The sequence below is a fragment of the Acanthopagrus latus genome, chromosome 9, assembly GCF_904848185.1.
Source record: "Acanthopagrus latus isolate v.2019 chromosome 9, fAcaLat1.1, whole genome shotgun sequence".
Classification (NCBI taxonomy): domain Eukaryota; kingdom Metazoa; phylum Chordata; class Actinopteri; order Spariformes; family Sparidae; genus Acanthopagrus; species Acanthopagrus latus.
This window is the reverse complement of record NC_051047.1, coordinates 20,813,085-20,829,320: the sequence shown is the minus strand read 5'-3', so window position 1 is coordinate 20,829,320 and position 16,236 is coordinate 20,813,085. Positions and strand designations below refer to the sequence as shown.

General features: G+C 41.2%; 1 protein-coding gene across 2 annotated transcripts in view; it reads left to right on the top strand.

The window, feature by feature from the left end:
- Positions 1–237: 237 nt before the first annotated feature.
- Positions 238–16,236, top strand: part of asic4a (acid-sensing (proton-gated) ion channel family member 4a) — a 96,221-nt gene continuing 80,222 nt past the window's right edge. Inside the window, exon 1 of one of the 2 annotated variants that reach the window (XR_005076919.1) lies at positions 238–1,183. Coding sequence is in view for 1 of the 2 variants with exons in the window: in XM_037109752.1 (XP_036965647.1) it covers positions 608–1,183 (576 nt within the window). In the remaining variant the exon portion in view is untranslated. The remainder of the gene's footprint in view (positions 1,184–16,236) is intronic. The other variant, XM_037109752.1, reaches the window with a different exon arrangement.

Below are 16,236 nucleotides of genomic sequence, written 5' to 3'. Positions count from 1 at the left end.
TGCCGGAAAACAGCCTTTGACACCAACTTCATTCAGGTCAAGAGGCGACACAGCCGTCCAAACAAGTGGATTAGAACAGGCGGGCAGGGGGGGGATGTCGGCGGGAAGCTCGGGGATGACCGGGGGAAGTTGCGACTCGCGCCAGTGAGGAGGAAATAATCACAATGTTACCTTCTCATGAATTATTAAGTACCCTGTGCCTATTTTAGTCCGACTCAAAATGCTGCATTTTCATCAGTGGGTCTGAGGCAGCGTGCAAGGGTGTTTTTTTTTTTTTTTGTTTTTTTTTTTGACAGCTGTATTACTGCTGATAAGCGAGACTGTGTGAGCTGATCAAGTAGTGAGACAAGCGTTCAGAGCAGGAGCAGCACAGCAGCAGCAGCGCTCTAGTCACTAGGAGCCGTGGCGGCAGAAGCAGCAGCAGCACTATCAGTCACAGCAGAGGCAGCAGCGGCAGCAGCAGCAACAAACTCTCTCCCGTCTTTTCCTCTTCTTTCTGGAGTTGTTTCCTGCTCAGAGGACGAAAGCCGAGGAAGTGGGAGGGAAGTGATCCAGGGCTGATAGCTGCCATCAAAAACAAAACCAAAACGCAGACCTGGCTGCCCCCATGCCTATCGAATTTGTTTGCAAAATCAAATTTGCAGAGGAGGATGAGAAGCAGAAAAGCAAGCAGGATGGGGACAAGGAGAGCCTGATCGAGGAGAGCTGCACACCTCCGGCTAAGGACTTGGCCGGGTTTGCTAACTCCTGCTCCCTCCATGGGATTAACCACATCTTTGTCTCTGGTCGCCTGGGCATCCGGCAGACTCTCTGGGCTCTTGCCTTTTTGACATCACTGGCTCTGTTTCTGTACCAGGCGGCTAAGTGTGCCATCTCTTACCTGGAGCACCCTCATGTCACGGCTCTGAACGAGGAGGCAACCCCGGAGATGGTTTTCCCCGCTGTGACCATCTGCAACATAAACCGCTTTCGCTTCTCTGCGCTCACCGATGCCGATATCTACCACCTGGCTAACTTGACGGGTCTGCCCCCCAAAAACAAGGATGGGCACAAACCTACAGATTTAATGTATCCTGCGCCTGACATGCAGGACATCTTCAACAGGACGGGACATCAGCTGGAAGAGATGCTCATGAGCTGCAATTTCAGTGGACAGAACTGTTCAGCCGATGACTTCTCTGTGGTGAGTGGAAAACTTTCTCAAAGTTCTGTCCTAGCCTGTCTCTGTGACAATCATATAACATGACTCCATCCTGATTTATTTGCTTCATATAAACTTTTTGTTTGCGTAAAAATCCTAAAAAAAAAATAAAATAAAAAAAAATAAGACATCTGTTCATAAAATGTTGTACACATTTAACTCTTACAAGTGTTGTCTTGTTCACACAAAACTACCAATAAGCATGAAGGCAAACTGAACACTTTAAGGCAAGAGGAATTGAAATTCTCTTTGTGCTGGTACTCATCTCCAGGGGCCATGTGGTTCCCGCGACACATTCCTTGCATGCAAGATTCATGGCTTTGGCTCAGTCATTGAGCTGTATCTCTTCTCGCTAAGTTCCAAGAGCAGCAACAGTGTTTTTCTCTCCAGCCGTGTGTCTCTGCCCGTACCCGAATCTATTACGTCAAAGAACAAAGGCTGCTCCTGAGGAAGAAAAACAGAGAGCTGTCGTATGTGGTTGTATACTTTTTTTTTTTTTTTTCGTAGGCAAACTGTGCTTTAATGCTGCCTCAGACTCCAGCGAGCTGAGAGTGCATGGCAACAAAATTGTCATCGAAAATAGCCGAGTCTCTTCTCCCCCTCTTTTCCATCACTCCCCGTCGCTCCACCTCTCTCTCTCTCTTTCTGACATTGCAGAGCAGCTGCCCCCCCTCTCCCTCTCCCTCTCCCTCTCCCTCTCTCTCCCTCTCTCTCTCTCTCTCTCTCAGCTCTTGCACCTTTCAGGAGGAGAAGGAGTAATGCTTCTTCAACGTTGTATTTCAATCTTGCTGCTGTTAAGATTAAATATTTAAAGACAGACATACATGATTTTTGCATTAGCCAGATTGACTAAAAGGAATGAAACAATTTCCATGAGGGAAGGAAAGTGTGTGTTTGTGTGTGTCTGTGTGTGTGTGTGTCTGTGTGTTTGAGAGAGAAAGAGAGAGGGGGGAAGGAAGGTAGGATCAGGTGAAAGGGGGAGTTTGTGCCTGTGTTCTGTGCACTATTTATTAAAGGCACTGTCCTTGCAGGAGATGGATTTCCCCATCTCTCCTGCAGGAATAGGAATATGCAATTGCTTTAGTGATGATAAAGTGCGGGTGTCAAGTCTTAATAGGGTATGTTGAACATTGATATGCTCACCTTCCTGAGACCTAAAGATTCTGTCTTATCACGGGAATGGCACTACATTACCTCTGATGTGCCAAATTACACCAAAGAAATAATGACATCTCCCTCTCTCCTCATTTGGTTTCTCAGACAGCGAGTGCAGGTATTTATTCCTCTCTGTTGTTGTCAAATCACCTGTGACACAGGAAATAGATCCCCCTCAAAGACTTTTTTTTCCCAAGTTGTTTCATCAACTTGGAGAGAGAAAATGTCACGCTCCTCCGAGGGCGGCGAATAAAGTTTGACGAAATTCAGTCTGAAGCGGCAACATGACTGTAAAAGTTTGTAACGTGCTGCAAGCGCGCTTGACGCCGATGCCCTGTGACACTTTGACACGCAGTCCTCCCTGAGTACATTAATTAGCAGACAACTCTGACATCCAGGAAATGTCTGTCCCGTGTCAGTCGATGAGTCGTCCTGTAGCTCTCGTTGGACACCGGGCGACTTCATCACAGATTAAGATCCTGTTGAAAGTTCCCTAAGCTGCTGTTTCCTCTCTGTCGGCTATGTGATCTGCATTTTCGGGGGGCTGTCAGTTAGATTTGTCACAGGCTACTTGCTTCTTCCACGCATGACAAATCACTTACTCCCAAGTCCGGGCGGAGTGCACGGGGAGGAAGCACTGGGAGCTGTGGGACCAGGCAGGAGAGCAGAATGTGAAAGAGTAACATGCAGTCGCTCCTCTGCTCCCGTTTGCGTGAGCGTGTGTTTTGTAGCTACAAATCGCACATCATTTGTTACGGCAGAGGAGTCATTATTACAGGTGATGTGCTATTAATCACATGCAAGCATGTACAAACCCACATACACACACATACAAAAGCCTGCGCTCACAGCGGTCATTACTCTTGCTCTCGCGGGGCCCTCCTTCAGGATCGAATCCCTGTAATGTGTTTTCTTTCGATTGATCATCGCGAGGAGCTCCAGATGTTTTACTTTGATAATAGCTGCATGGATGTGGGGCTCTCGGGGGAAAATTACATGATGAAATATAATTGCAATGTTTTCTGACATTTCTAGCTCCTCTGCAAACACGCCATGCTCCGTGCAGCAGACCTCTCTTTAGCATTTTTTTGTTGTCTTATGCAAAGAATTTTGAGCAGACACTTCTAATTTTAGTTCATTATTACACTGAAAGGTCAAAACTCACCGTACCAAACATGTCCTTTAAAAATAGTCGAATCACAGAAACAATCCTGGGTGGAAATTAGTTTTTTTTTTTCTTGTAATTTGAAGTCAGCTATTACCAAAAATCATGAAGTGGCTTCCATGCTCCCACTTTTCTCATAGTTAAATAAGTAAGAAAAAAAAATGTCTGGCTGTGGTAATTTATGGTAGGAAAACACATAATCACGTAGCAGAGAAATTTGTTTTCCCCCACCGGCGTCTTGGACCGGCGTGATTATTTGACGTAGGTAATAAGGCCATTCTTTATAATTAAAGATTACATTATTGACTTGGATTAATCACAGAAGATAAAGCTGATTCAACAAGCCATGAATAAATAGATTATTTTTTTTTCTTCCAGTCTAACTCTGAATAATTGTTCATCTATTGTGTGGCGCTGTCGCAGAGATGAGCAGCGAGCCCTTTGGCTTTTTTTTAAACAGAGCTCTGAATTGGTTTGCTCTGACTCTCAGCTGTGTTTGCCGCTGCATTATCAGATTTTGCTCTCAGCAAGGACAGATCCCTTCTGCATATATTCATGGAGAAAACTAAACAGCTATAGGGTGGCATGCGAGGTGATCTATAAAAACCCGGGTTAACGGGGACAGCGCCGAAGAGCTCTCTACCTGCAATCTGTCATTACACCGACTGAAGCCCCTATTGTGTGTTTTATGGATAATTGAATGTTTAATGGTATAAGCCACAGATGATGCTCATCCCCCTCCTGTGTCCTATCATTCATACTGAGATTGAATCTTAAACCGTATTCATGTAAGAAATGGCACAAAAGACATATTGTGGTGCTTTTATGTCAATAAATGTACAGCCTCAGATGGTGTGAGAACAGAAAAAAACACCATATTTAATTAAAAGGATGTCTTGATAACAAGGTGGGGGCAAAGCGTGTGCATAAACCCCCAAGACCGCACATAAAGTAGTCCAGCATTTGAGTGTGTGGTGTTTGAATTGCGCCTACAGCATTAGCAGTAGAGTGCAATGTATATATAACTCGACATCATTTTCAAGTCATGACATAATCATCAAAATATTCTTGAAACCTTGACATTAAAACTAAAATTTCTCTAAGAACATACTGGAATCACTTTAACATTCCATTTTTTGGTGAAACAAATGTGTTTATTGCATCACAATCATGAATAATGAAGTCTTACTGCTCAAATAAAGAATACATAAATGGTGGTTAACCTCGTCATCATGGTGTTTTTTGTTTTTTTTTTGGAACATCTAATATTCACACACATCTGGTTAAACGTGTTTTTGTTGGGGGGAACAATGTGCGAGTCATGGCTTCAGACATGGGTACAGGCTTGGGCAACTCAGAATAAATCAGGAAATCAATGTATGACTGCACGTCGTCAGTGAGCAAGACATCTTTTTACATTGACTGATGTGAGGATATTCCTGATTATCTTGATAATGAAAATTCACCGCGATCACCTTATCGTCCCATCCTTAAGAATAAGACTGTTATTATAGAGATGAGACATCCACGAATCTGGTACAGCAGCTTTACTTCCACTGTGGCAAAAGTTGTACATTTTCCTGCCTTGCACGGATTTCATTTTTATCTTCCATGTGCAAGGTCACACCGCTTGTCAGTCCCCCTGGCTTGATGTGGGGTGTAAGATGTGTTCGTCGAGCCGATGCATCTGTAGAAAGACGCACGATGTGTGTGTCTCTGTTTACTGCGAAAGAGAAGAACCTTTGGTGTTGTCTGTGAGTCCTGCGAAAAAAAATCTCCCATGCACAGGCTTTCAGTCTCACTTTGATATGTATGTTTGTGTGCATGTGTTAAACTGTACTGTCTCAATGTACAGACTCCGAGATTGACATCCACTTCCCTGGGTTCAATGTTTGCACACACCCTTAACAGCATACCCAACCACCCATCCACCCACACACACACACACACACACACACACACACACACACACACACACACACACACACACACACACACGTCTCGCCGAGCCACCCACCTTCCCCCTGGTGGAGAGCGAGGAGTGTGGGAGCGTGAAAGTGACTGGCTATCTGGACTGGCTTTCGTCTCCAACAGCCTGTCAATTAGCCGTCTACAGTTCCACTGCTGTGGGCGTCCCTGCAGCTTAGCATGCTGTCTGATATCTGATCCACACACCCCACCCGGGAGGCCGGCACGTAGCGTTACTACATCCACATCTCCACGACACATAAACAAACAAATTCATGGATTTCCTTGTCTTTTTTTTTTTCCTTCGGTGCAAAATGCAAGAAAATAGAAGAGGAAAAAATGACACTGATCCCATATCTCCCTTTTGATGCTAAAGGGAGGACTGCTGCTTTTGCATCCCACTTTAGTCCCACTGCACTCCTTCCCCACCTTCTCCTCCTCCAGCATATGAGGGGAAGATGAATTACAGTGCAATTGGTCTGCTGCTCCTCCCGATATGCATCACCACTGTCTAATCAGATGAAGCCCACCTGTGACCAGCCAGCAGATAACACCAATATGCAAACTGTTTATACTTGGGAAGATTTACCTTTTCCATCACTCCCTGAGCCTCTCACTGTGCCACGGTTTGGAGCGCTCGGTTTGATGAGGAGAATCTGCGGCTCAGGGACGGCTTTTAACTCACCGATAAAGGCTTCCGATGTTGTGGTACCGCTAAACCCCCACCCCCTTCCCTCCAACCCCTGGGACTCTTTTACTCACAGAGACATTTGTCTCTTTCTGACAAGTCATACAGCAAGCTGTTGGTAGTGTTAATGTGGCTGCACACACACACCAGACACACACACACACGTGTATGGAGCAGATAGAATGTTTCCCCGTACAAACGCACACGGGTTTCGTCACAGATTGAGAGAGTTGGCTCGCAAGATTGATCATGACTCCTGACTGGGCGCCCCTCCCTCTCTGGAGGATCAATACATCCTTCAGTCAGATTGCTTCCCTGCCCTTCCTACTCCGAGCCTGGTGTGACTAATTATCCTGTGCCTGTGTTTTGGGCCTAGTCTCAGCTGCATTTGTTAATGCCGCCAGAGTTGGTGAAGAATTTGATCTTTAGAACAAGATATCTGTTTGTTTTAGCGTATATCCAGCCCAAATCAATCAATATACACTGTCTACCTTTTCCCTAAAGGGCGCTGAAATGATCGAGCAATACGAGATGACTCACAGCTCGGACTGCGTGGAGATGGGAAGGAATGAGGTTTTTAGATAAAGTGAAATAAAATTCAAAGTCGAATCCAAAAGTCCAAACAGAAGTTCTTTATATGTAGCTGATTAAAAGAAAAAGAAAATGATGTTCTACAATCACTGTTCCCTTTACAATGTCTGCATATGAAATGGTATCTCATGTCCCATATTGACATTTCTACAAAACATGGCATAACACATTGACATAACATCTTCGTGACCTCACTGTCGAATTGGAAGGTGGAGGGGATGGTGATGGAGTTACACATGAGAAGGCTTCCAAACCAGTGATCAAGACTGTGTTTCAACATTTGTAAACGTGACACTGCTGGATGTTTTTTTAGGAGATCTAGGGAACATTTACAGCCATGTTTGGGGCAACCAAAACTATTTTAACTCAGAACATGATCTTCTCCTAACCCTTACCAACAGTTTTATTGGGCTAAACCTAACCACAATGTAACTAAAGTGCTATCAGAACATAAAGTACAAAACTGAACCTAATGATGTATAAAGTTTCAGATGTCCTTGGTTTGCAGAAATCTACAATAGCTACATTTGAAAGCTTCAAGAGATTTCAAATGTGGCTACGTCCACCACTGCCCACAATACCGCTATCATTCCCCCATATGAAAAAATAATTAAACCAGTGTATTTAGCTAAACTCTTAAATCTCTTACATTCTGTATTTCTTAATAATGTACACCAAGCTCATGGGACAATATGCTAGGATAGAAAATGCTGAATAATTCAAGCTAATGCCTTCCTAAGGTTTAGCTCCTAATGACCTTCACTGGGGCCATTTGTCACAGAGGATCCCTGTTTATGTTACAATATTGTATCCTTAAGCTAACAGCTATCAGTGGCAGGTTCAACATAAAGACACGTTACAGATGTGCTTGGTTTGCAGAAATGTACTTTGCCAACATTTAAAAGCTTCAAAGGAATTCAAATGCAGGTACGTCCAGCACTCCCCACAATACTGCTATCATTCCTCATAGAAAAAAAAGATTTGAACTAGTGTATTTAGCATAAGACTTAAACCTCCCTGCTTGAATAAAGCTACTAAATGAATTTAGCAGTGAGTGTGCATTTTTCTTAAAAAATATAGTTGGCTTCAACACCATTTTTGGCTAATGAAGTATTCTAGCACATCCGTCATAATAAGGCTTCTTCTTTTCTTTTTTTTTTTTGCAGTTTACAGTGATGATGAATGGCATTCACAGCACAGATAACTATGATTATGAAAGCCTTTGGCCAGGCACACTTTAAATGCACACTTTTCTTCTTAGCTGCCAATGTGAGCTTTTTATTTTGTCATGTCTCAGAGTCTCTGAATACATTAGTGGAAATTCCTCTGAAAAATTAACCAAGCTTGCTTTTAGGCCACCGCCACATAATGGGTTTGTGCTTCTTCATTTCCCTCGCTCGTGCTGTTTAATTACTTTGCGAGAGATAGCACATGCGGGAGGTGGACGAAAAAATAGAGACACCTTGTGATGTGATTCAGGTCGATGTGATAGGAGTATTTTCATCAAGGAAAGCTAAACTAGCACTTAAGAATCCGAGAATTAATCAAAATACGAAGCATTTGCAACGTCTTTATGAAAACTGCATCGCTACAGTGGTAAAATGGGCTGACACAGAACAAAATCTTAGTTAAATTCTCTTCATTTCAATGTCTAACTGTGCTGAATATATAAGTATCACATATGGAATAGTTTGCTTGACTCACAGAAGGACTGCACATTGAGATGATGGACATGTGCCACCAAATTAGAGGTTTCAAATGAGAGAGAGCAGTGTGTGGGATCATTTTGAATACACACCAGAAAGTATCAAACGGAAGTGCTTAATGTCTTCTGGCAGCTGTCTGAGAATTTGAACCAAAAGTGAAAACCAAAAGAAATCCCAAAACACACTTCAGCTGTCGCAGTAAAAACATTTTAAGGGGGAGAAATGCCAAAAAAACAATACCAGAGCTAGCATGAACGAATGAAAAGTGGTTAGCGAACAGGGATATGTCATGCTTTAATAAAGCTGCTGTGGTTTGGGCAGTCTGCAGGATGCAAGTGAGAGAAGTGGCTGTGGTGACTTTCTGTTTTGAACGAGGGATAACTACAAGATTCTGTGAAGCACTTACTTTCAGAAGGCTGACTGAGCAGAGTTGGAACCAAAGCTTTTGATGCCCATGGTGTTCCAGTTTAGTGTCAGTTACTCATTAGTAAATTGCGGTAAAACTACGGTGGCTCAGAGGGTCAAAACACAACACCTTTTTTCACAAACCAAAACATGATACAAAACACAACTTTTCACGAAAGTTATGGCATGACACACAACATTTCGCTACAACCAACATTTCACAAAACCCAGAATTTCACAAAACACTTTTAACAAAGCACAACATTTTTAAAAATCACTTGAAAATAAACATTTAAGAAGGCCAACAATTAACACAACACAGCTTTTCATGAAACACTTCACAAAACACATTTCACATAAGCCAACAACATTTCACAAAAGCCAACAACATTTCAGAAACCACAACATTTCACAAAACACAAAATTTCACAAAAGACAACAATGTTCCACGAAACACACCAGCATTTCATAGAGGAAAACAGTGTTTCATAAAACTACACTATTTTTTCTAATTGAAAGGGCGTTCAACTAAAAACTAGAACAGATTTGGTCAAAAGCTCAAACAACAAAACCGACTGTGAGACTGTCAGAGAGGTGTTACATCACCTCTGTGGGTGTTTTCTGCTCATCATGACCACCTCACAATCTATTGTTCTGTGTTTCGACTCACATCATGTTGTCGAGATTTGAAATGTAGAAATCATGGCCAGTGCGACTTGGATGAAAATGTCAGTCGGCTACAATTCAGCCGATGGAAATAGCATACAGCACAAATGTCACAGTGAATATTTACCCCTGGCATAGTCTGAACATGAGGGCTTCGTCTGTCCGCTTGGCTGGACACTTGGCCCTTATTCTGAATTATGTCTAATGTCACACACTTGCCTGTGCCCCTTGCTGCTATTTCGACTTTGTTACCACAACATTGGCTCGGCGAACATGCCTCGCAACATCCCTTTTCTGTCTCATTCTCCCTCTCTGGGTACATTACTGTTCGCTTCAGATATGCAAACATGTTTTGAACTACTGTACATGAACGCTAAGGTGTCATGACAGGTGTGATAATTTGTCTGAATCTATAGGACTTGGTGGCGTAAACCTCATGAGCAGACCTTCCCGTATGATGGTACTTGGCATACCTTGTAGCATGCTCTTGGGAATGATTTGTCAGATGGCTTCGCAGTTGGGTCAGCAGTGAATGCACCAAATGCATTTTTTCCCCTGTCTCTGGTGTAATGTTCACACTGACTGAAAATCCCTGATGATCTGTATTACTTAATAATGTACACCAAGCTTATGGAACAGTACTCTATGATAGAAAATGCTGAATAATTCAAGCTAATGCCTTCCTAATGTGTGGCTCCGACTTGCCTTCGCTGGGGCCATTTGCTGTAGAGGGACCCTGTTTATGTTTCAATAGTTTTTTTTTTTTTCTAAAGATAAGAGGAATCAATGGCAGATCAAACAGTTTCATCAAATTCATATTTAAGTTGTCTTTTTTACTATTGCAGCCCAAGAACAACTGCAGATGAAGAACAACAACCAACAAAAGTAGATTTTTTTTTTTTTCCAGCCAGCGAATCTAGGTTAGGGTGGAACAATTCAGAGAAAATATTTAATTGTGATTTCTGTAAACCAATTCCGTGATTATGATTGCAATTATTTCAATAAACTAAACAGTAGTATCTGTAAAATGCAGTCTCCTCATACTGCCAAGGCAGTTTGTGAAAGAGATACTACGACCCATATTTATGTTTCTTGCTAGGCAGCAACCTCCAGTGGCCTGAGTAGTAATTACAGAAGCAAAGAAGGAAATAATGAGGTAGTATAAAGACTATGTGGTTCTTTAGGTTTAAGGATGTGTTGGACTTGTGTACATGGACACACTTTTTAAATCCTTCTGGGGAGGTAGTAGACATAGATGGCAAGTTTACTCAACCCAGGTCTGGCACGTCAGGAATCAGGGTTCACATCTTGTCCTTGATTAGGTTTAGCAATACATTTTGTTTAGGGAAAGATATTTTCTGTTTAAGAGACAGTCATGAAATTCAATACACAGGATTCACATAATATAGTGATAATTGTTTATATGTTCATGTGCAAAAAATCAGCTCATGAAATACTGACAAAATGTAATCTTTAGTGTTGTGAACATGGACATAAAATGTCCATTTTAAACTTGTTCCGAGTGTCATGAAAAGATGGAGAATTCATGCCCATCTACATGAATACTATCTTATACATCCTGTAAAGGCCATCAATATTTCACAAACTGCCATGAGAGTGTGTTGGTGGTTTAGATTGTACAATAAAAATATGTTTTTCACCAAAGTTATTCAGACAAAACATATATGAGGACATTGCACTACTTAACATTAATAAATCAAAAACTTAAGATATAGATATCAGCTATACAAGCTGTGAAACTGCTGGTTAGTCATGTCTGACAGTGTTTTGATGTGGCTGGCAGCATAACATTTACAACTTTGCTGTGCTGTAGCTTCCTAAGCTAACATTGACGTTAGCATCACAGGCTGACAGAAGATCTAAATCCAGAAGGTCCTTAATCAAAGTTTCTATGCTGACAAGTTTACAACAGTGATACAAAGGGCTCCTAAGATTCCCTTTGAGATTCTGACAGCTCTGTTTGTTTACCAGCTACCTGCTTTACTCGACAACTGAAGCTAGCAACTCGCTACTCACCTACATTAAACAATGTAAGTGCTTCAGTATATTTTTTTGGACTGCAGGAAGAGCCCACTCACGTCTAAAAAATAAATATGCTGTTTGGCTAAGCTGGCAAGTATTAATAAAGCAGACCCTTGAGTACAGAGAGTGTGAATTAACCATGGGCAAAATGTATTTTTAAATGTTCTGCTAACTCACAGAATTAATGTTAATTAGTTAGAGCTGAGTGAGATTTTTCCAGGGAAATCAATGGTCGCCGGTTTAACTTCCAGCTTGCTACAACTTGTTTCGACACCTAATTATATCGGTTGTAATTAAAAGTGCAATTTGAAAAATGTCACTTATTCAAATTAGAATTTCAATGTAAAAATTATTGATTGTTGTTGTGTCATATTCCCACATGTGCATATACCTTTTCTCTCCACCTTAATATTCCGTCTTCACAATAATGAATTTGTTGAAGCTTTTCTGCTTTACAAACTTAAATACATCTCATACTTTCCAGACATCTGTATGATTTTACATGCACACCATTGTACCATTGGACAACAATGTCAATGTCGGGCCCTCGATGTGCAAAATCCTCCCACCTGTCTTTTTGGTTCCACTCAAGTCTTTTGGTAACACGCTGACTGTAAATCCGTCACCTGATGTTGGCAGTTTTGTCGTCAGCCTCCGTCCATGTTGACAAAACACTTGACCTTCAGGTGCAGCAAAATGTCATCTGATTTAGCACATCGACTTTGAATTGCCACCACTCATTATGTCATCCAAGCGCTGCGTTTTCTTTAGCAATTGAGCATAATGAGCTCACTTAAATCCGGAGAATCATGCACACCATGAGTCCTAATAGCATTTGCATAGCTGTTTTTGCATGCATGCACGTGTGTACGTGTGTGTGTGTGTGTGTGTTTGCTTCAATGTAATTGTAAAGAATATGAGGATAGATGAACATCCATTACACGTTATTCTTTAGCTTATTCTGACCCTTTGCCCTACCCAGATATTTATGGACTACAAATCTTTGAAGAGGCATTCATGCTGAAAAACATGATTTTATCCAAAATGACAGCGAGCGAAGCCATGACGCACCGAGGCCCTGATACATCAGAGGGGATACTGTGGACTGCTGTATCAGTCTACATGTATGAAGAAATGTTTCTTTTATATTTAGAAAAACATACTGTAGCCACTTATTTCCTCTTCTCAGTTTGTCCAGTATAACGTCCGTCAGTTTGCATTTACCTACGTCCCTCATGTCCACTTCTCACGTGACGCGGAGCCACCGTAAGGCATGTTTGTTTAAACAAGCGTGTAACTGTAGTCGTGTTCCCCAGTGGTGTTGTCAGGATTAATTCTGTGTTTTCCTAATGCATGCTAATGAGAAAGTTGTGTGCATTTGATTGTCAATAACGTGAAATACGGCCCTGCTCCCTAAATGCTGTCTCCGTTCAATAACCTATTAAAGTTGAATCACAGATAACTTGGCGCGCATCAGGAAAGCAATCTGAAATTTGTGCTGACATTGATCCAAGAGGAAGGAGACCTATTGCTCCGATTAACACTGTTGCCCCAGGAGAGGAGTCCCTTGGCCATTAATAGCCCACTGTCCCAGATTTTACTTAGACCATATAAAATGCTTTTATTTATGAGATGCACAGGGGCAAAGCATCATGGACAAAGAACAGTAGCAACCTCTCTGACTATCTCTGTGAGCTGTAGCTGCACTATTAGATGAGCATTTATGCTGATAAATCTGTTCTCTTATTCAGAATATTCACGTAAAGCAAAACCAAAACGACTGGAGAGTTCCATGTTGTGCTAAGAACAACAAAAGTAAGTATGCACTCTGTGGCACAGACAGCATCGTCTCGAACCAGTAAGATTTAGATGTATCTCAGCGGTCTCACAGCTAATACAACCACCCGTCTCCTAGGAAGTTTGTTCATATACTGCTGATGTGCAAACAGGTATTGAGAAACACAATCCCTCCCCGAATTACGTTTTTAATCAACGTATCTGCCAAGATTAAAGGCTTCACCGACATTTTTCACTTAGTATTCTCCCTTCTACTGTTGTACAATATCAACTCGCTGCAGCTAAAGTGTGATTTAAGTGTTTGTGCTTGAGGTTATGCAACAAAAAGCCAGAGACTGTAGTCTTTCTGAGATTTTAATACAACAAACACATTGAGCCTTGTGCTTCGAGTCACTTTTGACTTAGTAATGATATTTAACAAAACTTACCAAACAGTGTTTTCCCACTTTATTACATTTTATCTTAACAGATCACATCAGGAGAGCAGCATACATGCGTAGTCACATTAAATACACACTTTTCATATACCGATGCCACAGCACGAACACGCACACAAAACAGAAATGAATAAACAATCAAAGCGAAAGACAAGTTATGACACCTGAATTTAATGAAGCGAAACCCGGTCTCCAGTGTCAAAGGTCCTGCGTCTGCCATTCACTCCATGCAAAACTAGCATGCTGCACGAAACAATAGCCACTGGACATAACGCAGGCAAGTATTAAAGATCCAGTGTGTGGAATTTAGTGGGATCTCTTAGCAGTATTGGAATATAACAATATAACATTTACAGATTATGTCTCTATTAGTGTATAATGATTAAATATTTACATTTAAAATGTAATCAGAAACGATAAAGCGTGGGAGTTATTCTTCATTTAAATGATGTGTTATGTGGTGTGTTGAAATCTGTTGATACATTTGCCATCTACCAACATTAATGTGCACCCAAATGAAATTAAAACTCAATTCTAACAGGAGAATTACAGACTTCAACGGAGCATCTACATGTCTTTTAAATATATATATGTCAATGTCGTGATCAGACTTGTGATTAAAAATCTGGGTGGGCCCCAGGAGATTATCCAGTTTCAAAACTGGGCCGTGTCAGTCCTGGAAGCTTGGTAGCTTGGTTTTCTGTCAGACTGTACAGCAGTTCTCCCAATAGACCTAGCATGTGCACTTTGTCATATATATATATATATATATATATATATATATATATATATATATATATATATATATATATATATATATATATATATATATATGCACAATATAGCACAAAATGTCCCCGTTTCCTTTTCCTTTCCCTGCTTCTGTTTCCTTAATTTGTCAAATTAAGGAAATCTGACTCCACCACCATCAACTCCAAAGAAACATGTAATGTGAAGTGGTTTACAGAAATTACCGGCATTTTATTCTGGCGAGTGGGCTGTGAGACAACCACTAGGTTCATACACTCCGCACCTTCTACATATTCTAGAAGTTCTACATATTTGTATAATACAAATGTAAATGTGAGTTCTCTCTCAGAGACAGGGTTGAATGATGTGGGAGTAACTTTTTGTCTTTATTGCTCTCTTTTTGATGATAAAAAAATCGTTTCTGTTTTTATTCTTCAGCCAATTACATCATATCTATATATCGATATTATTATCTATATTATCATGGCTTCCAGATTAATTGTGCTGTCTGTCACGTTCAACAGTGAGTAAGCTCTTTTTCTGTCGTCATTTTTTTGTAGCTCTGGTTTTTAAGCTCTTGACGATTTGGCATTTGAGGTGCCCTTAACACCAGACTGAGCACTTGAAGTTAGGAGCAGGTTTGAATTCCTAGTTACAGTTCCTTTGCACTTTGGGTGTCATCTCAGAACCAGCTAATGGGTGTTTTGACACATTTTAAACAGTGCACAAGAACATCTGTAAAATGCCATGGACCCTTTCTAAGTGTGCCAATTATTTCAATACCAGATGTCTGCGCGCCGCTGTAGTTTAATGCCAACTCATGGGAGGCTGCTATAATTAGACTCACTCACAATGTGATTGTCTGATCTTACAACGGGATGAAAAAGCATATAACATGCATCATGGCTGAGAAAAGACAAATAGCTCATCCATTAAACAGCCCCCCCAGGAGCCTCGGAGGGAAGAAAATGACAGATCTTTTCAAAATTGCAGTCTCATCCATTTAATTATAAAACACTGTGATAAGGGCATCTCCTTAGAATAAATATGACCAGTAATGAGGTATGGCATCTCTGTTTACGCGTGTCCTTGACATTCACTTTGAGAATAAGGGAAAGGGGGTTATGGCATCCTTCTAAACAGATCTTGAAAGTCCACGGGAAAAGGGATAAATGTCAGTGGGCTTCACTCACAAATCACTGTGCTTTTTTCCTCTTCCCTGACCTTCACTGTGTCTACTCTGACAAGAATTAGCGGGATATTAATAAATAATCTGTATGTATCCTACGATGAAAGTGATCCCCTGAGACAGATTTAACGTCTTCCATAAAAGTATGCCCTTAAACTGACAATTAATTAGTGCATTTAGGTAATGATAAATAATTAATTAGCATGACATTGAGGGACTTCTGGGACAGCGCAACAACAGGATAAATTACCAAGCCAACTAAGACCAAAACTGTAGACAAAGGCGCATTAAAACCTTTGTGTACTTTGAATATCAGTATAATCTAATTGGTGTCATCATATCTGTCTTGGCAAGAGCTTCGCCTAAGGACGACATTTGGCCGCTCCAGTGGAAGTGTACTGTGAAGAGATCAATAGATGTAGTGGGTATGATTATGTTATGATTATACACTGGAGAGAGCCTTGTAAAGCCTAGG